This window comes from Callorhinus ursinus, unplaced genomic scaffold (genome assembly GCF_003265705.2).
Source record: "Callorhinus ursinus isolate GAN/ISIS: 27379988/994484 unplaced genomic scaffold, GSC_fseal_2.0 scaffold62, whole genome shotgun sequence".
NCBI classification, from domain to species: Eukaryota; Metazoa; Chordata; class Mammalia; order Carnivora; family Otariidae; genus Callorhinus; species Callorhinus ursinus.
In genome coordinates this window covers 5,330,831-5,352,813 of record NW_027397124.1, presented here as the reverse complement: position 1 = coordinate 5,352,813, position 21,983 = coordinate 5,330,831, and the positions used below count along the sequence as shown (strand labels likewise).

General features: G+C 37.8%; 1 protein-coding gene across 3 annotated transcripts in view; it reads left to right on the top strand.

Annotated features, from left to right (window-relative positions):
• The window catches only part of ZEB1 (zinc finger E-box binding homeobox 1), a 191,156-nt gene extending 169,462 nt beyond the window's left edge, over window positions 1-21,694 (top strand). For all 3 annotated transcript variants that reach the window (XM_025885774.2, XM_025885773.2, XM_073885488.1), the window contains exons 5-9: window positions 3,685-3,887; window positions 8,498-8,603; window positions 14,982-16,789; window positions 18,872-19,052; window positions 19,170-21,694. In XM_025885774.2, coding sequence (XP_025741559.1) covers window positions 3,685-3,887; window positions 8,498-8,603; window positions 14,982-16,789; window positions 18,872-19,052; window positions 19,170-19,756 — 2,885 coding nt within the window. In that variant the 3' untranslated portion in view covers window positions 19,757-21,694. The remainder of the gene's footprint in view (window positions 1-3,684; window positions 3,888-8,497; window positions 8,604-14,981; window positions 16,790-18,871; window positions 19,053-19,169) is intronic.
• The last annotated feature ends 289 nt before the right edge of the window (window positions 21,695-21,983 follow it).

Genomic DNA, 21,983 nt, shown 5'->3' with positions numbered 1-21,983 from the left:
TCCATATAAACTTTAGAATGTTTGTCAGTATCCATAAAAGGACTTTCCAAATTCAAATTGGAATTCCACTGAATCAAGTTGGGAAAAACTGGCATCTTAACAACATTAAACATTGAATGTCTCTCCATTTATTTAGTTCTTTGATTTTGTTCATCAGAATTTTACAGTTTTCCTCATATAAATCTTACACATACTTTGTTAAATTTATGCATAAGTATTTCAACTTTTTTGGTGCTAAGTAAATGTTATTGTATCAATCAACTTTAAATTTTTGAAGGAAATTGAGACGAATGGTATAGAAAACAAAATAGATTCCATTGCAAAGAGTCAACTGTACCTTCCTTAAATCAGGAATAAGTTATGAAAAAGCAGAAATAGAAGTTTCACCTCAGAATAGGATTTCCTGTAACTAAATCAGTGACAAAGGAAATAGAGGTAGGGCACTCTAGGACTGATTCCTCCAGTGTGCCAAAAGGACACATTTTTGAAGACTATAGATTATTGCCCCTGGGGACACAGCATTACAGCTTTATGAATAGTGTTGTGTTGATCTATTTGTATATTTGGAGAGTCTATAGTTATAGGCATTGTAATCCTGTAGGGCCCTACCATTTCTACTTTGATTTTCAGGGGTCTTTTCTCTTTTTTTTAAGATTGTATTAATTTTATTTAGAGAGAGAACAGGGGAAGAGGCACAGGGAGGAAGAGAGAATCCCAAGCAGAGTCTGCACTGAGCATGGAGCCTGATGTGGGGCTTGAAGTCACGACTCCGAGATCATGACCCTGAGCTGAAACCAAGAGTCGGACACTTAACCAACTGAGCCACCCAGGCACCCCAGTTTTTTTCCTTAAGGAAAATTTGTTAACATTTCACCTGAAGAAGCAGTAGGTTACAATAAATATGGAAAAGAAATTTAAAATTTTTAATATATGTATTTATGTATATATGTAAATATTTATGTACCAAAAAGTTTTTCAATAAGCCTCATGAAAGAAAATAGTGAGAACTTAAAAAAATGTTTCATTGCACAGATCAAATAAGGTTAAACTTTGTATAGTCCATTGTTACTAATCAACACAGTAAAATCCCATAAAAATTGGGGCCCTAATCATTCTGAATTAGTAAAACATTTGAATTCAAGAATCTGTTTTTAATTCAGGTAGTCATTACTTTCAGGTGTACAGCTAATAAAGTATTTCACAGTAGACATTCTGTCACACCAGTAACATGTGATTATCCTCAGAAGCCCTTAAGTTTTTAAAGTTTTAGTGGATTCAGGATGCTTTCCTGCACTTCATAAATTGTGAAAGGGCAAACTTTACTCCAGCAGGTTGAAGTAACACAAACTCTGAATCAGTGGGGCACAAATAAAGGAGATTTTTCAAAGGTTTTATATCAAGTACTACTATCAGTCTGAAATTTTATGCTCCCTAGCAAAGGAAGTTTAGGATGCAAAAATTAGGGTTTTTTTTTTTAATAAGCATATTCACAGTCACAGATACATAAGGAAATTACAGACAGCTCAAAAAAATAGACATAGGTTGGATTTTTTAGTAGTCTTGAATCGCTACCTTAAGTTTATTATAAGAATTCTAAAAAGATAATTTTTTCCTTACGTGACAACCCTTCTTTGCTAAAAAAAAAGTGATTCCTTTAAATAAGCAAACATCCAATATTTTTCAAAAATAGAAACAAAGATTTTTATTTAATTTTCAAGCCTCTTCATTCTATAATTTGCTTATGTCGAATATTCAGATTTACTTTTCATTGTTTTATGCCAGTATCCTAAAAGAATAAATTCATATCTCATATGTGTGAGAAATTCAATAGATATTGATTTATGAAAATAATAACTTGCTGGTAAAATATCACAAGCACCCTGTCATTTTACAAAATTATTAGTATTTTGTTTATTAATGATGAAGGCAAAGAAGAAAATAGAACATAATGAGAGCAGACAGCTGTATTACACTATGGATTATAAGCAGCTTAAGTAATGGAAATCACGTTGTGATTGTGGTGCCAATAATAAAGCACCTGCAATGGCTGACTTGGACTTTTGCCATTGTAGCCAACTAAAATCAATAGGATGGATTAGGTACTCTAGCAAGGAGACTGTCCCAAATGTTGATTTCCTACTTGCCTGTACAAATAGGAAATTAATACTAGACAAAACATAGCGTGATTTCCAAAACAATTTCATGTGGCTAATCTAGTCCCCACAGAAGTAGGTCATTTTAGAGACATCACCAACAGAAAATTCTCTGATTCCAGTTGCCTTGCTAGCTGTTAATAAAGATACCATCATAAACTTTGGGGGATTTGGTTGTTTGATTTTATTCATATATTTGATACATATTTCAACATAATTAACAAACTGTGTGGGGTCAGGTGCTCAGTCTATTACATGCAGGCTGGTTCTCAAGCAAGACTTTTAATTCATATGGACTTGAATTTCCATAAAGGTAATATATGTTTATGAAGAATTTTGAGATTGTAATAAAATTTTCTTGGTAGTCTTTTTCAATAAGAAATTCAAAATGAAGGTAGAGATACGATTTACAATAAGTTATCTTTTAGGAACTTATTTTTTTGAAGAAGTAAATCGAATATGGAAAACCACTCTTAGTTAAATAATATTAATTGGCAAAATAGTGTTACTTTTTAGGATTGTCAGGCTTAGATGGTTCCGTATTTAAAAAATATGGTTCATTCAGGGGCACCTGAGTGGCTTAGTCGGTTAATTGTCCAACTCTTGGTTTCAGCTCAGGTCATGATTTCATAGGTCCTGGGATCGAGCCCCATGTCAAGCCACGTGTCAGGCTCCATGTTCAGCAGGGAGTCTCCTTGAATTCTCTCCCTTGGCCCTTCCTCCCACTCATGTGCCCCTCTCAAATAAATACATCTTAAAAAAACAATATATGGTCCACTCAGTGAACTCCAGTTTTTCTATATTGCCTTTATTTTCTGAATGCTATCCTGTAATTATCCATATAAAATTCTACAGAAAATGTACCCATGTATTTCAGTAAGGGAAAGAGCATAAAGAAGCATGCGTGGGAGGTCTTTGTGGGCCAGACCTAGATCTGGCTCCTGTTATTCATTTCCCCCAGTACTTGTTCTTGTGGTCTGAACTCTGTCATATGGCTACACCTAACTTCAAGCGGTGTCTTGAAAACATAATCTAATTATATACTACTTACTGTCTGATGACAATAACTTTATAGCGTCCTTTCCAAATTAGAAAGAAAGCATTAAATAATTGATGATACATTGTTACCAATAGAAAGATTCTATTATTGTGTAAAAGTCCCCTTCAATATGTATACATTTACAAATGTAACATATATTTCTAATTTTATTTTTGTTTTCTTTGTCTAATTAGCCATACAAAAAGAAGGGAAGATTTGTGGTTTAGTGGAAAAGACATGGGACTTTGAAGTCAGACAGCACATGTTTGAATCCTGATTTCATCATTTACTAGCTGTGTGACTTTTATTTAACCTTTCTGAGCCTCCTGTTTTCTCTTGTATAAAATAGAGATGAATATCATTGTATTGTTTTAAGGATCAAATATAAAGTGGGTGGCATAATATCTGGCACAAAGCATAGGGACTTAGTGGTAGCTTTGGTAATATTTTTTGAATGTTTTAAATTCACAATATGTGATCTTTCTTATACAGGAACACCAGATGCATTCTCCCAGTTACTCACCTGCCCGTATTGTGATAGAGGCTATAAACGCTTTACCTCTCTGAAAGAACACATTAAATATCGCCATGAAAAGAATGAAGATAATTTTAGTTGCTCCCTCTGCAGTTACACCTTTGCATACAGAACTCAACTTGAACGTCACATGACGTCACATAAATCAGGAAGAGATCAAGTAAGTGAAATCAACCATCCATAGAGGGCAAGGGTTTTAACATATTTAAAAGGATGTACTAGACAGCATCTTATCTGCAGCCTTATAAGAATGCAAGTGATTATTTGAATTATCATTTCTGAGTTACAAAGTACATATGAATATTATTTCCGAGGTAACTAAGTTTTTTTATTCTTTTTCAGATAAGATTCCTTTCTTGATTTAATTATTTTGCTTATACTGTAACAAATATTTCCCTTAAGTTTAAAACTAGATTTCAAAATGCATTCTACCAAAATGCTCAGTGTAGGAAAAATAAATACTGGTTTCATAAACCATATGACTAAGTACTGACCAAATTGAGAAGAAAGTCAAATAATAATAATAAAAGTTAATTTTCTGGGAACCAAAGACTACTTTATTTATTCTCAGTATAAGTTACTGTGTTCTGTTTACTGTAGGAAGGGAAGTTGCTTCCTCTAGGAATCTAAGGTTTAGATTCTAAACATTTTTATTCTGAAGATTCAATTTTCACATGGTTGGTTCTATTCCTATGTCACTTTGCCTCAATTTCTAGATGTATAAACCAAGACTATTCTTCTGTAAGTTAAGTTACATTTGAACTGTTGGCTCTATACTTAAGGATTAAAGGCTAAGAAGCTCTTGCTGGTTGTCCTTCTTTTATAAGATCCTGATAAGTGTCAACTCTAAACAATCAAATTAGTATCAACATGCTTCTAAATTTAAAAATCAAATAAATATTCAGCTGCACAGTGTATTTTAAGGGTATGTGTTATCGTTGGGACACATGTCCAGTTTCTTGTATCAGAGGATTATGACTGTCTATAAATGCGAATCTGTGAGAACTCTGCCCTATGCATGCACCTAATCTAAGTCCTGTATCTCGTAGAGAACAAGTTAGACCCTTTCTAAGATGATGGCTAAATCAAGCAAAAAAATTATGGCAGAAACAGAATCATCAAGCAGGGCCAACCTGTCTTCTCAGGACTTTGGCAATAACACTCACCAAATCACAAAATAAAGGGGGAGAGGATAGCAATCAGGCCGTATAAGACCAAGATTTCCTTAGGTTAATGGATAAGTCCATGAGAGAACACTTGAAATTGGGGAGAATACCAACAGAAGGAAGAAATTGATACAGAGAAGGAACTACTGAAGACAAAGACATCTGTCTACCATCTGCCCCTGTGCAAGTCTTACCGGGGACAATGCAAAAGAGTGCTTTTTCCATCTCAGAGTCTTAACATGACCACAGTACAGTCAAGCCTTGGGAAAAGAGCCTATTCATGTGACATTTGGGGAGGAGACCCAAATGGCACCTGTTGCCCCCATATCCTTTCTCTACCAAGGGCCATTGTCAAAGAAAGGATCTGCAAAGCACAGATAGAGCTAATGGTGAAAGTGAGAGATGCCATTATAGAAACAAATCGTAAGATCAATGATGAACATGAAAGCCAATTTTGTCATGATTTTTCTGATGGGTGAAAGGTAGTAGGTTTTATTTTTTTTTTAATTTTATTTATTTATTTGAGAGAGAGAGAATGAGAGCCAGAGAGCATGAGAGGGAAGAGGGTCAGAGGGAGAAGCAGACTCCCTGCTGAGCAGGGAGCCTGATATGGGACTCGATCCCGGGACCCCAGGATCATGACCTGAGCCGAAGGCAGTTGCTTAACCAACTGAGCCACCCAGGCACCTGGTAGTAGGTTTTATATATGAAGTTTGTGATCAGACAAAAATCAGAAAGGAGCTGTGATTAGTATGGGGACCAATAATGTGAGGAAATATGATTGGGATGTCTTGGAAACAATTTAGGTTACAGGGCAGCAAACCTGTGTTTGAAAAGCATGCCATGACTCAGAGATAAGCATTTCCATGTATTATTAATTTATTCATTAAACAAACATTTGTCTTTCTATTACATGTCAGGCCCTGTTCTAGGTATTAAAGGCATAATAGTGAAAAAGATAAGCAAAGATTAAGACAATGGGGAGCAACATATATTAGCAGGTGATATATAATAACAGGTAGTATGAAGAAAAATAAAGCAGAAGATAGAAAGCGAAGAAAGTTGCTACTTTTTTAAGGATAGAAAGACCTTTCTGTGAATGGGACATCCGAATTAAGACCCGAATGAAAAGAAGGAGCCAGTCATAGGATAATTGGGGAGTGGGTGTTCCAGTCAAAGGGAACAGAGCAAAACATGAAAAGGCCTTGAGGCAGAAGCCTGTCCAGCATCCCCAAAGGACAGCAAGGAGGCCAGTGTGAATAAAGGGGAGAAAGATAGGTGGGGCCAGGAAGTATTAGGGGCTGAATGATACTCCCTCTTGTATAGACCATGATAGAGACTTTTGATTTTATTCTACAGTATGACAGGGAAGCCTTTGAAGGATATTGAATTTTATCTTTATTTCCTTTTTATTTTTAAGGGAACACTGGCTTTTGCTGGAGAGTAGATCAAAAAAGACAAGAGTGGAAGCAGGGAGACCACTTAGAGGCAGGAGACCATTTGGAGGCTATTGCTATAATCCAGGCCAAAGGTAGTGGTGGCTTTGAAATCACTGGTGGTGACAGACATGACACAGTGATGAATGTTGGATGCAGAGTATATTCAGATGGCTTGCTGATGGATTAAGTAAGGGTGTTCAGAGAAAGAGAGGAATCAAGGATTACTCCAAAGTTGAGGGCCTAAGCAATAATCAAATAAATGAAGGTGTCATTCACAAAGACAGGAAACATCAGAGATGGAGCTGACTCTCAGAAGGGAAATTAAGAGTTCAGGTTAATCGTGGCAAGTTTCACATGCCCATTGCTTTCCAATAGGCAGTATCAAGGTCTCAATTGGCTGGGAGAGTCTGGAGTTAAGGGAAAGAGGTCTAGAGATACCCTGTTGGGAGTTGTCACCATATATGTGGTGCTTATAACCATGGGTTTGGATGAAGTAGGGCCTGATACAGGGTAAGTACTCGTTCTCTTTCCTTACTGTATGAAAAACAAAAGAAGGGAGATTCCAGCTAGGGTGAGCATGAAGCAAGTAGAAAGTACTTGAGTTAACCCTTTGAAGTATGGCTGGAATCTTAATAATCATAATTATAGGGAAATATAGCCAAGAAATAAGGAATAGTATAAACCAAAGCAAGGAGATAGAGTAGTATATGTGCAAAAAACTGAGACTCACTAAGTGACTGAGGCATGAACTTCTTATAGGGAACTGGTGAAGAATCAGCCTGGAAACTCAGGTAAACTTGGAATGTATAGACCCAGAATCTATATTCAGGGGCTAATGGGGGGAGCCTTTGGAGGTTTATGAGCAATTTATGGTTTATGAGGTTTATGATAGAATTCAGTTCAAGCAGTGCCTTTGTATGGTTAATCTAATAAACACAAAAAGCAGAAACAGACTCATAAACACAGAGAACATACGGTGGTTGCCACAGGGGAGGGCGGGGAGGGGATGGGTAAAACGGGTGAAGGGGAGTGGGAGGTCCAGGCTTCCAGTTATAGAATGAACAAGGCAAGGGTATGTGCTATGGTGAGCGCTGTGAAGTGTGCAAGACTGTTGAATCACAGATCTGTACCTCTGAAACAAATAATGCAACATATGTTAAGAAAAAAAAAGAAGAAGATAGCAGGAGGGGAAGAATGAAGGGGAGTAAATTGGAGGGGGAGACGAACCATGAGAGATGATGGACTCTGAGAAACAAACTGAGGGTTCTAGAGGGGAGGGGGGTGGGGGGATGGGTTAGCCTGGTGATGGGAATTAAAGAGGGAATGTTCTGCATGGAGCACTGGGTGTTATATGCAAACAATGAATCATGGAACACTACATCAAACACTAATGATGTAATGTATGGTGATTAACATAACATAGTAAAAAAAAAAGAATGAACAATTATGGGGATGAAAGGTACAGCATTGAGAATATAGTCAGTGGTGTTGTGATAGTGTTGTATGGTGACAGATGGTAGACACTTGTGATGAGCACAGCATAACATATGGAGTTGTTTGACTCACTGTGTTGTATGCTGAAACATTGTCAACTATACTTGACTGGAAAACATTTTTTAATAATAAATAAATTTAATAATGGATAAATAAAAAATAAAATAATGGGACCTGGAAAAAATCTAAGGGTGCAGAATATATTTGAAATATATAAAAGTGAGATTTTGATAAACCAGACAAAGCTATTATAATACTCCATATTTGGATGAAAAGATGGAAGTATTTTTTAAATTCATCAGATTAAAGTACATTTTGGTAATACCAAGCATCTAGGAGATAGGATAAACTGCTGGAAAAAACCTGGCTGCAGAAGAGATAATCTCTAGTTTCTAGTAAAGTATATATTATTTGTGCTAAATACTGTATTACTCAATAAAGTATGATTCTCATACTCTAGCAAGTAGAGATTTTTCTCTATGTCAAAATTCTGATCCCACTATCACCCTTCTTTTTGGTGTAATATTCCACGTGTTAGATTTTTGTGACTGCCTCAATTTGAAGCCTTTGAGAAGCAGAATTCACCAAAATATTACTTTTAGCAGATTGGCTATTCTTTTATGTCCAAAGGTTTATTGCTCTCTAATTAAAATATCAATTCTTTCTTACAGAGACATGTGACACAGTCTGGGGGAAATCGTAAATTCAAGTGCACTGAATGTGGAAAAGCTTTCAAATACAAACATCATCTAAAAGAGCACTTAAGAATCCACAGTGGTAAATATTTGTTTTCTTTCTACACCTTGAATATCATAGCATATGTGGTAATAAATAAATCTGTTATAACGTCGTCTGCACACATGGTCAGAAACTTTTTGCTTTTCTTGTAGAATAAAGACTAACCTGGAGAAATTTTCTCTTTATGAACGGTATTTTATTGGTGTCTTAATCTTTAACTGAAGCATATTAAGCTAATATAATATAACATACTCCGAATTTCCTAATCAGAATATAGCATGTTTTAACAAGAAGCACAACCTCTTTGAGCTTTCTGATGAATGCTAATTTCATTGCCTCTTTTGCACAGTTAACTAGGGAATGAAAAAGGAAATAGAGGTACAATTTGCACAAGAAAGTAAGGACGCAAAGACATTCTTTACATGAGAGAAACAGAAGTGGAAACTCCAGATAGGAAGTGGTCAGGGGTGATGTGGAGTCACCCAGACAGGGCAGCATTGAAAATTTAAAAGAAAAATGTGTTCACCTCTCATTTCATCTTTCTTTTCCACATTCTTTTCTAAAAATTACTTACAAAATGATATTATATGATTAAAAAACTGTCTGTTTTAGAAACTTAGAAACAAAAAGAGCTGTATTTGCATGTCTTTAGGGGCTCTACTTCAACAAAAGCTGTAATAAAAACTTGGTAGCATCTCCCATTGCACTATGATATCCATTCATCTGATTAATTTTGGTATGTTATTTTAGATTTAAATAGTAGTGAAAAAGAACTGTTTTCTAATTAATGAGAAATGATGGGTGTCTGCACATTGCTTATTTTGTGAAAATGATTGTATTGACATTTACATCTTACAGACATCCTATAAAAAAGTACAGCGGATGGCTTTGTGAGAGGTGACTGGTGTGGTATCTGTGTTTTATTTTGGAACTACATTTCTAGAAGTTTCACTCTCTTGTTTGTTGAGGGCTAAATAATGTGAAAGTTACCAATTTGGTTAAACCAAGATTCTTGCAAAAACATTTATTTATTTTCACAGTTTAATATTCCTGGAAATAAGAAGTTATCTTTTGCAGTCTGCCACAAAATCCTATTTCTTAACTTCTGGGCTATCAAAAAATTTTCATCAAGAATATATTCTTAATGACCTGCTTTCTTGCTACAGATGATTTGAAGTTATTGATAGAGATCTAACTAATTCAAGAGAGTTTTCTTAAACGTTGAGATTGGGGTAGAGGAGGGAAAATAAAATAAAATTTAGAGCAAGATTCATGTACAGAATGAATGTCATATGGTCCTGTTGCAGTTATATAGGATGTGGATCTGTCAGACCTGGTGATGATACGGAATTGGGAAGCATGCATCACACCAGAGATTACAATGCAGGGCAGAAATGGAAGTTGATATTTAATCACAAAACTCTGCATTGATATTCAAAAATCAGTCTCAATCAAGTAGTAAGTAGGGAGCAACTGTCTATAGTACTGACAGAAAAGTTTTAGGAGTTTGGATGGACAAGCGCTTGATAGAAGCTTGGTAACGGTCACTGAAGGAGCTAGTGCAAATTTAGCCTACATCGTGGGGCACAGAGCGTCTGCCGTCTCTGCACTGTCCATTCATTATGTGTTTATAGGATAGTCTTACCCTCAAGGGGAAGTAATATGAGACTTATATACCTTTAATACAGCAAGAAATTTTAATTCAAAAATATATTAGAAAAATAAGTAACACAGGCATGAAGTAAACATGAAATAAAATGGATACTATGACATGCCAAGCACATGCTGGAAGTGGACCACAGATTAGACTCTAAGGTTTAGGAACTCAGAAAACTGCAGTCAGTAACCAAGACCCAGACTGTCTGCAAGTGAAAGGAATCAGTCGCTAGGAAAAGTACAACTCTTCCTGCTACAGAGCCCGTAGAGAAGCAAAATGCATTTTATATCATTTTCCAAAATATCCTTAAAATAGTACAGCAGAAAGTTTGATAGGGTTTTCTTTTTAAAGTAAGATTCTCCATGGGATGCCTGGGTGGCTCAGTCAGTTAAGCGACTGCCTTCGGCTCAGGTCGTGATCCCAGGGTCCTGGGATCGAGTCCCGCATCGGGCCCCCTGCTCGGCAGGAAGTCTGCTTCTCCCTCTGCCTGCCACTCCCCTGCTTGTGCTCTCTCTCTCTCTCTCTCTGACAAATAAATAAATAAAATCTTTAAATAAATAAATAAAAATAAAGAAAGATCCTCCAATAGAAAGCCAGTGATAATTTCACCAAAATGCAGTTTAGAAAAAGCATTTCTCCAGGGTAGCCACTTGGATACAATCCAGGTATACAGCTCTTAGATGGTCTGGTTTATTCCAAAGGAAGATTTCTGAGTTGGGGCCTCTCAGTGTCATTCCAGGACTGGTACCAGTCTGTAAGCTTTTTTGAGACTGGTTCTTGAAGAGCTAAATATAGAAACAGAGTAATTTAGAAACTATTAGACAAAAGAAAATGCTGTGACAATTTTATTATATTTTTATACAATATTGATCTTACAGTAGATTGGAAATTTAAAACAAAAAAAAAATGGGGGCACCGAAGGTCCTTCACCACAGATAGTTTTGAAAGAGCTGTTTAGAGTATTGAATAATGGATGAGCTTCATATCCTTCAAGAAACCTCTGCAATCTTTTTTTCTCAGCTCAGTTTTTAATCAGGATCTTCAAATTATACTCCCTAAAATTACCTGGATTGTTGCTATCTCCTGACACCGTTAAAACGAGCCATATGCAGCATCATGTGTTTTAGCCATCATCTGAACTCCTCATGTGGGAGCTGAGCTATGATGAGGAGCAGGTCACCTCACCTCCACTCAGAGGTGAGACAAAAAAGGCTCCTGTTCCCGGGCTCTGATCCTCCCCAGAAATAACTTGGGTTTGTTCCATAGCCCTATGAACTTTAGCCTGGAAAGTTTTTACGTAAGATGCAACCAAACGTCCACCGCAGCCATTACAAAAAAGAAATCAGTATTCATAGGACATCTGACTTTTTACAGCACAACTTCACCTCTAGGGTTTAACAGTTGCTAGACAGACAAATTAGGTGATGTACTTTAGCTATAAACCAGAAAGCTATAAAGTTAGAAACAAGGGGTTTTCCAACAAACATAGTGGATTTAGCTTTATAACAATTGTTCTGCACTTTCTTTCTGGCAATGATAAAGTATCGGGTAATCCCCAACAATAATACTGATGACTAGCACTTATTGAGTACTTAACTATGTACAGCCACATTCTAGTTATTTGTGTACATTAACTCATATAGTCCCAATGATAGCCGTATGAGGTAGATGCTATTACTTCTTCCCTTTCTACTGATGAGAAAATGGAGCATCAGAGAGCTTACATAACATATCCAGAGTCACTCAGCTAGTCCATGGCAAAGCCAGGGCCCCAGTGTAAGTATCCTGACTCCAAAGCTGTTGCCTTAGCCACTGGGCTCCTCTATCTCCGTGTCTGTAAAGATAAAAATAATCTGTGGGGCACCTGGGTGACTCAGTTGGTTAAGCATCTGCCGCCTTCTGCTCAGGTCATGATGTCCAGGTCCTGGAATCAAGCCCCATGTCAGGCTCCCTGCTCAGCAGAGAGTCTGCTTCTCCCTCTCCCTCTGCCCCTCCCCACTGCTCCTGCTCTCTCCCTCTCCCTCTCTCCTTCTCTCAAATAAATAAATAAAATCTTTTTTAAAAATAATCTATATTATAAATTCTTATTTTCCAAGTGTCTCTAACAAGAGAAGAAGCATATGGCTCATCTAAAAAAGTTATGCAAGAATTTAAAATGTTAAAATAGAGACACTAGAACACATCCCTTGCTTTACAGCCCTTCCCCCCGGAAATTTACCTGATGCATTTTGAGTATTGAATCATATTTCAGGCATCCCATTGGAAAGATACTGATAAACTGGAGAATTTCCAGAGCTGAGTTAACAAGTGGGTAAGTGGGAAGGGTTCTAAAACCCATGTCCTATGAGGAGTCTTTGAAGGACCTGGGTATATTTAACCCACACAAGGGAAGTGTAAGGATACAGATGACCGCTCTTCATCAGTTTGAAAGTCTGACTTTGAGAAGAGAAGTTAGACTTGCTCTGTGTGGCATCAGAGGGCAGGCTAGGATGGGAAAGTAGGCATTATAACAAGCAAATTCTGGCCTAGTACTCAACCTCTCTCTCCAGAGAATTACTTTTTAAAAGAATCACTAACTTGTATTAAGACCACACAAAGAGTTTTGCTATATTATGTCATAAAACTGCTACAACAATCCAGTGAGGATGTATTTACATTTATTTACACACCTAAACACTGAGGCTTGGAAAGATTAAGAAAACAGTAAGCGGCACCTGGGGGGCTCAGTCAGTTGAGCATCCGACTCTTAATTTCAGCTCAGGTCATGATCTCATGGTCATGGGATTGAGCCCCGTGTTGGGCTCCATGCTCAGTGTGAGTCTGCTTAAGATTCCCTCTCTCCTCTCCTCCTCTTTCTTCTCCCACCCCACTCATGACCCCATCTTTCTCTCAAAATAAATTAATTAATTAATTAACCAATTAATTACTTAAATCTTTTTTAAAAACTAGTGGCAGAGCTAGGTTTTGAACCCAAATTCATGATCCTCAGCAGTACCAAACCAGACCATCTTCCATAGAGCTGTCCAGCAAGTAATAACCTCCTTTTAATAAAGGAGCTTACACAGGAGACTAGCTAAAGTCAAGGATGATATAAAATGAACTCTTTGACTGTACAAGAGGGCCTCTTAGATCCCTTCCAGTTCTAATATCTGATTCTTCAAGTAAATATACTTTGAGAAAATATAACTCACTTTTTAAAAACTTTACAACACTGAAATTACATTATTCGAAGAACTTACATTGAGTTTCTCACTGCTTTCATTTTCATTCTTAAAAAGAACGGAGGAAAGAAAGAGTTTTATCTTGATACTGAGGAGATAAATAGCATCACCATATTCCATAATTTTGCAATGAGTCATTCATTCATCCAAAAAAGGTTTATTGAGCATTTTTGACCTACACTTCAATAGGTACAAGGCATAAATGGCACACGAGACTCAAGTTCCTATCTTATTGAAACTGATAGTCTTTAACCTATAAATTATAAATGAATGAACTATAAATATAAATTAAAATTAAGGTGAAAAATTAGGGTTGTCTGAAAGTATTCCATTTGGCTCCATGCTTCTCAAAATTTTCTACCAAAGTATCCCTAACAGCCAACAAGAATGAATGTCTTCTCTCCTGGAAGGTCAAGGAAGCAACTTGACATAAGTCCCTACAAGCAAGGAGCTTCTTTGACATTCTGGATTTTTCCTAACAATTCACAAGAATATTGTCTTTTTCTCCATGGTATAATCTGTGTTTTAATATTAAAATGTTTTAAGTTACTGTAACCACTGTCACTAAAATTGAAACTACAAGAAAGCTTTGCATACCCACTAGAACATTGCCTTCTAGCTCCAGGAATGCATACCTCCCAGTTTAATAAGCCAAGGCTGATAACAATACCTCATATGGAAAGTTTTCTGCCCATTGAGAAAGATCTTTTCAAGGAAACCTTAAAACCTCGTGGATATGGGAAGGATAGGTATTTGCACTTGTTAAGTCTTATATAAGGGAGATTTTACTTTCCTTTCCTCTAATATTAATTTCTCCTGCAGATGGTTAAGTATAGTGCAATACAGAAAAATTACATAGGTAGATGAAATAGGGTAAGAAAAAAAATTACTTGAAAGAGTAGATGTACATTTGACCCTTGAACAATGCAGGGTTATGGGAGCCAGGCCCCCATGCAGTCAAAACTCCACATACAACTTTTGACTCCCCAAAACTTAACTACTACTGCTAGCCTACTGCTGACCAGAAGCCTTACCTATAACAGAAACAGTCAATTAATACACGTTTTGAATGTTATCTGTATTATATACTGTATTGTTACAATAGAGTAAGCAAGAGAAAAGGGTATTAAGAAAACTCATAAGGAAGAGAAAATACATTTGCAGTACTGTAGGGTATTTATCAAAAAACATCCCTGTGTTAAGTCAGCCCATGCAGTTCAAACCCATGTTGTTCAAGGGTCAACTGGAATTATTTTTGGCATTTGAGAATTATTTGAAGTTTTAAAGGTTAGCAGGAATATTATACACATATGCTGAGAAGACTTCCTTACAGGTTAGCACATGTACCACAGACAAAGGTTTTGCTAGTCTTTATAACATTTACGTCAGCTTTGAAATTAAAATGAATATTCTAAATAAAATTGTATCACAAGATACATGGAAATCTCTTTTTAAATTTATACTCTTTGTCTTAAGGAAAATGTGGATACATGAAAACTTACATGTAATAATTCAGTGAATATAATTTTTTTTGTTTAGGAGAGAAGCCATATGAATGCCCAAACTGCAAGAAACGTTTTTCCCATTCTGGTTCCTATAGCTCACACATAAGCAGTAAGAAATGTATCAGCTTGATGCCTGTGAACGGGCGACCAAGAACAGGACTCAAGACGCCTCAGTGTTCCTCGCCATCTCTTTCGGCATCACCAGGCAGTCCCCCACGACCACAGATACGGCAAAAGATAGAGAATAAGCCCCTTCAAGAACAACTTTCTATAAACCAAATTAAAACTGAACCTGTGGATTATGAATTCAAACCCATAGTGGTTGCTTCAGGAATCAACTGTTCAACCCCTTTACAGAATGGGGTTTTCAGTGGTGGTGGCCCGTTACAGGCAACCAGTTCTCCTCAGGGTGTGGTGCAAGCTGTTGTTCTGCCAACAGTCGGTTTGGTGTCTCCCATAAGTATCAATTTAAGTGATATTCAGAATGTACTTAAAGTGGCAGTGGACGGTAATGTAATAAGGCAAGTTTTGGAGAATAATCAAGCCAGTCTTGCATCCAAAGAACAAGAAACAATCAATGCTTCATCCATACAGCAAGGTGGCCATTCTGTTATTTCTGCCATCAGTCTTCCTTTGGTTGATCAAGATGGAACAACCAAAATTATCATTAACTACAGTCTTGAGCAGCCTAGCCAACTTCAAGTTGTTCCTCAGAATTTAAAAAAAGAAAATCCAGTCCCCACAAACAGTTGCAAAAGTGAAAAGTTACCAGAAGATCTTACTGTTAAATCAGAGAAGGACAAAAGCTTTGAAGGAGGAGTGAACGATAGCACTTGCCTTCTGTGTGACGAATGTCCAGGAGATATTAATGCACTTCCCGAATTAAAGCACTATGACCTAAAGCAGCCTGCTCAGCCTCCTCCACTCCCTGCACCAGAAGCTGAGAAGCCCGAGTCCTCTGTTTCCTCGGGTGGAGATGGCAATCTGTCTCCCAGTCAGCCACCTTTAAAGAACCTCTTATCTCTTCTAAAAGCATATTATGCTTTGAACGCACAGCCAAGTGCAGAAGAGCTCTCAAAAATTGCTGATTCGGTAAACCTTCCACTGGATGTAGTAAAAAAGTGGTTTGAAAAGATGCAAGCTGGACAGATTTCAGTGCAGTCTTCTGAACCATCTTCTCCTGAACCAGGCAAAGTGAATATCCCTGCAAAGAACGATGAGCAGCCTCAATCTACAAATGCAAATGAACCCCCGGACAGCACAGTAAATCTACAGAGTCCCCTGAAGATGACTCACTCTCCAGTTTTACCAGCGGGATCAACCGTCAATGGTTCCAGAAGTAGTCCATCATCCCCATCACCTCTAAACCTTTCCTCATCCAGAAATACACAGGGTTACTTGTACACAGCGGAAGGTGCACAAGAAGAGCCACAAGTAGAACCTCTTGATCTTTCACTACCAAAGCAACAGGGAGAATTATTGGAAAGGTCAACTATCACTAGTGTTTACCAGAACAGTGTTTATTCTGTCCAGGAAGAACCCTTGAACTTGTCTTGTGCAAAAAAGGAGCCGCAAAAGGACAGCTGTGTTACAGACTCAGAACCAGTTGTAAATGTAATCCCACCAAGTGCCAACCCCATAAATATTGCTATACCTACAGTCACTGCCCAGTTACCCACGATCGTGGCCATTGCTGACCAGAACAGTGTTCCATGCTTGCGGGCACTAGCTGCCAATAAGCAGACTATTCTGATTCCCCAGGTGGCTTACACGTACTCGACTACAGTCAGCCCTGCAGTCCAGGAACCACCCTTGAAAGTGATCCAGCCAAATGGGAATCAGGTAAAGAAAAGGCCCCTCTCCCAAAGCTATTTACCAAAATGCTAGTTTGACTTCTTTCGGTGAATTTTTTGAAATAAAAATCAGTCTCTGTAGAGCCGAACAGGTTGTTGCAAACTGTCATTTTTGAGAGGAAATAGATAAACATTTGCTTTAACTTTCATAGCATCTCGCCTTCAGTTTCTTAACTAATCCCAGGTATGGTTATCAACTACAGTTTTGTTATTCTCCTGGGGAAATGAGAAGGCTCAGCTAAAGACTTGACTATCTGAAGCTTGAAACAGAGAAGAAAAATTGGAATACTCACCAATTGGACTTCTGTTTTTAGAGTTATATTCCCAAATTAGTAACGGTTTCTGCTGTATCATCATTAATGCATGAAAATACATTCCCATTCACAGACATTTCACACCAGCAAAACTGAGCTATTATTTTTTATGTGTTAACACCTATATTTATTAAAGGCTTTAATTAAACAAGAATTAAGTATACAAAGAGCTCACCTAGTGAATTTGCTGATCACTTTATGAGCTGTAAACTAAAACAGTATTCAGTCATAATTAACATATATGAACCTATATGTGCATTTTCCTCCTTACCTTTCCCCCCAAAATCCATGATGCAGTTTTAGTTAGAACCATTTTGTGTACTATTGTGTGGCTCATTATCCAGACTTTTTCTAGGTTACTAACCTTGATGGCCTCCCAATTTTTTTCATCGGTTTCTTATTGAATCAACCAAATACTAGAGATAAATGTGATCTTTCATCCAAATATTTGCTATAAGTAGGTACAGCTGAAATAATTACAATATCCTGTTCAAATGTATACCTGCTGCTTTTTGTCCCCCTTAAATATTGCTTACTGATTGGGTTTCCTGCAACTAATGAATTCATCTAGACTCTCAGTGTTTAAAACACTGTGCACACCTTTGAATAATAAAAGGGGACCCACCAACATTTCACTTAATCATAGGGCCACGTCAGATAGCAGTGAAAGTAGTCCAGGTACTTTAGCACAAACTGGCAGCTCACAAACCACCCAGGCAAATGGCTGCGCCTCTCCCACTTTGCAAAACTATAAGAAATGTTGTGGAAAACCTTTGAGCTTTTAGACTATTTGTGGGATTAGAGGCAATAGAATGGAAGACTTGAGGAAAGACATAAGGATCTTGAGGGACCCAATTCCACTACCAGTCATTGTTTACCTACATGAGAGCTTCCTACACATTACCGCCCTGGGACTGCCTGAAATGTTTTTATTCCACTGAAATTCTGAAGATTTATTTTGTCTAGCAAGTATACTTGCTTCAAAATAGAGACCCTCCTGCATTGTTTTGCCATCTTGTTCCTTAGCAAGAGCAAATCCCTCTCTTTTCAAAGAAACCATGGAGGTCAGTTCATAGACTTCTGAAGTTCTGGAGGATACAATTGAAAGACCACCTTTAAAAATAGAATCTTGGGGCGCCTGGGTGGCTCAGTCATTAAGCGTCTGCCTTCGGCTCAGGTCATCATCCCAGGGTTCTGGGACCGAGCCCCGCATCGGGCTCCCTGCTCCGCGGGAAGCCTGCTTCTCCCTCTCCCACTCCCCCTGCTTGTGTTCCCTCTCTCGCTGTGTCTCTCTCTGTCAAAGAAATAAATAAAATCTTTATAAATAAATAAATAAAAATAGAATCTTAATTTTTGCTTAGGAAAACAATGAAGGCAAATAATGCAGTTAGAGATTGGTGATGATGTAGCAAACTCGTAAGTTAAAATTTTCCGCGAATTTCTCACAAAGTCATGATTTCTTTGAAACCAGGTAAATTTTGTTAGTATACGTTTTACATTCTTTCTTTTCATCAGTTGCTCACTTGTTTTTGTCATCATTGTGACTCTGTTGCCCCCAACCGCACTTTTTTCTGTATCAACCCCCATCTAGCCTCTAGCCTCCCACCCTTGGAGCCTGTCTGCAGTGATGAGTAGTATTCCTGCTTTGGTTAAGCTATTGAAAGTATAAAGCAAAGTAGTTTTTTAACCTGTGCTTTTATATATATGTCTCTTGCTTACCTTTTAATTTGAAATTAGGTGTTCTTTTCTTTCTTTAGGATGAAAGGCAAGACACTAGCTCAGAAGGAGTATCAAATGTGGAGGACCAGAATGACTCGGATTCTACACCACCCAAGAAGAAAATGCGGAAGACAGAAAATGGAATGTATGCTTGTGATTTGTGTGATAAGATATTTCAAAAGAGTAGCTCACTGTTGAGACATAAATACGAACACACAGGTATGTCACCGAACCTGACAGCTTTTGAAAAATGACTCTCTAACCCTTTCCGCAAACTGAAGTGCCCCCGAAAGCCTTCTGAGGATTTTGTGTCATGGCTGTGTTCTTATTTTGCAGGTAAGAGACCGCACGAGTGTGGAATCTGTAAGAAGGCATTTAAACACAAACATCATTTGATCGAACACATGCGGTTACATTCTGGAGAAAAGCCCTATCAATGTGACAAATGTGGAAAGCGTTTCTCACACTCTGGGTCTTATTCCCAACACATGAATCATCGCTACTCCTACTGCAAGCGAGAGGCGGAGGAGCGCGACGGCGCGGAGCACGAGGGCCCGGGGCCGGAAGTCCTGGCCGGCGAGCACGGCGGGGCCCGGGCGTCGCCCTCGCAGGCCGACTCGGATGAGAGGGAGAGTCTGACGAGGGAAGAGGATGAAGACAGTGAGAAGGAGGAGGAGGACGAGGAGGACAAAGAGACGGAAGAGCTGCGGGAAGAGAAGGAATGTGAGAAACCGCAAGGGGAGGAGGACGAGGACGAGGAGGACGAGGAGCCGGCGGGGGCGGGGGCGGGGGCGGAGGGCGAAGAGGCACAAACTGAAGGTCTGACGAAGGAAGATGACGCCGTAAACCAAGCCAGCGGCTTCGAGCGAAAAGTGAGCAAGAAGAGTGAGCAGGTGTCTGAAGAAAAAACAAACGAAGCCTAAGGGTTTTCCTAGAAGGAAAATACATTCTAATTGGTAATGAAGTTTGTTCTATATTATACATGCTTTTCATGGAAACACAGTCAGCTGTATACTGTGGTTTCTGTTCACTACTGTGTAAAGTAAAAATTAAAAAAAAATACAAAATACAACCCCCCCCACACACACACATACACACACACACACACACAAATCCGGGTGTGCCTGAGCTCAGACCTAGTAATTTTTCATGCATTTTTCAAAGTTAGGAACAAGTTTGTAACACGAAGCAGATTTGAAAACTTTAATGACTCGGAAAGCAAAGATTTAACAGGTTAAAGGAAACTGTTAATTAATTAAATAAGCATCTGGCATTGTTTCATTTTGTCAGTATTAATTATCGCTCTTACGTTGGTTTATTCTTAAGCTGTACAATTGGGAGAAATTTTATAATTTTTTATTGGTAAACGTATGCTAAATCCGCTTCAGTATTTTATTATGTTTTTTAAAATGTGAGAACTTCTGCACTACAAAATTCCCTTCGCAGAGAAGTATAATGCAGTTCCAAACCGTGCTGACTACCTTTTATAAATCCAATCTAGAAGGTAGTAATTTCTAATATTTAGATGTCATAGTGGAGTATTACCATTTCAAGTGTATTGTTAGCCTTAAGAAAGCAGCCGATAGAAGAACTGAAGTTTCTTACTCATGTGGTTTAAAATGGAGTTCAGAAGATCGTCGTTGAGCTCTGATTGCAGGGACTAACAGTGTTCATCCTGGGAAGGGCAGCAGAGTCGTCGGAATCAGTGTCCGTATTGTGTTTGAGTATGTGGTGACAAATATGAAGGATATGATATGAAGCTTTGTATCTCCTTTGGCCTTAAGCAAGACCTGTGTGCTGTAAGTGCCATTTATCAGTATTTTCAAGGCTCTAACCCGCCTTCGTTCAATGTGTGGCCTACAATAACTAGCATTTGTTGATTTGTTTATTGTATCAAAATTCCAAATAAAACTTAAAACCACTGACTCTGTCAGAGAAACCTAAACACTGGGACGTTTCATCCTTTAATTCCTCAGTACTCATTTTGTGTTAATTGACTTTCAAAATTTCTCTACAGAAATGAAAGGGAAATTTTCTAATCTGCTCTGTCCATGTACGTGCATTTCAGACATGGACATGCCATTGTTATTTGGCTCATAACTGTTTCCAAATGTTAGTTATTATGGACCCAGTTTATTAACAACATTAGCTGATTTTTACGTATCAGTATTATTTTATTTCTTTTAGTTTATAGATCTGTGCAACATTTTTGTACTGTATGTCTTCAAACCTGGCAGTATTAATACCCTTCTTACTGACATGTACTTTTAGTTTTAGAAAACTTTTATATTTATGTGTCTTATTTTTATATTTCTTTATTTATTACACAGTGTAGTGTATAATACTGTAGTTTGTATTAATACAATAATATATTTTAGTATGAAAATTTGGAAAGTTGATAAGATTTAAAGTAGAGATGCAATTGGTTCTCTTGCATTGAGATTTGATTTAACAGTGTTATGTTAACATTTATACTTGCCTTGGACTGTAGAACAGAATTTAAATGGGAATGTATTAGTTTTACAACTACAATCAAGTCATTTTACCTTTACCCAGTTTTTAATATAAAACTCTTAAATTTTGAAATTCACTGTGTGACTAATAGCATGATGCTCTGCAGTTTTATTAAGAGATTAGCCTAACCATAAAACTCTCATTTCCTTAGTAAGCCAAATTAGGATAACCTTATATAAACAGTGTTGGGAACAATGTTTAACATTTTGTGCCAATTTGTTCCTGTATTCATGTATGTAAGTTACAAATCTGATTCTTCATTTTTAAGTTCCTTGTTACACCATGGTCATTTTCTAGTTTTTTACCAGACTCCCCCATCTCACAATAAAATGCATCAACAAGCCTGACCTGCTGTCATTCTTTTCATTATTATCAAGATTTTCCTTGGAAAGCTCTCTGAAACGGGGTACTGCACAGTCATCCTGCACTCAGCTTACCTTGGGCTGAATGTGGGTAACAAACTAAATGTTTTCGACATTTACCACTAAATCATGGACCTCCCTGTGGCTGAATGTTTCTGGGAAGATCAGAGTTGGCAACTAAAGGCTTCCTCAGAGGTTGCCCCCTCTTCCCGAAACCTTAACCGCGCCCCCTTAGGACCCTGTGACTTCTCATTCGCAGGTCACTTCAGGGAAG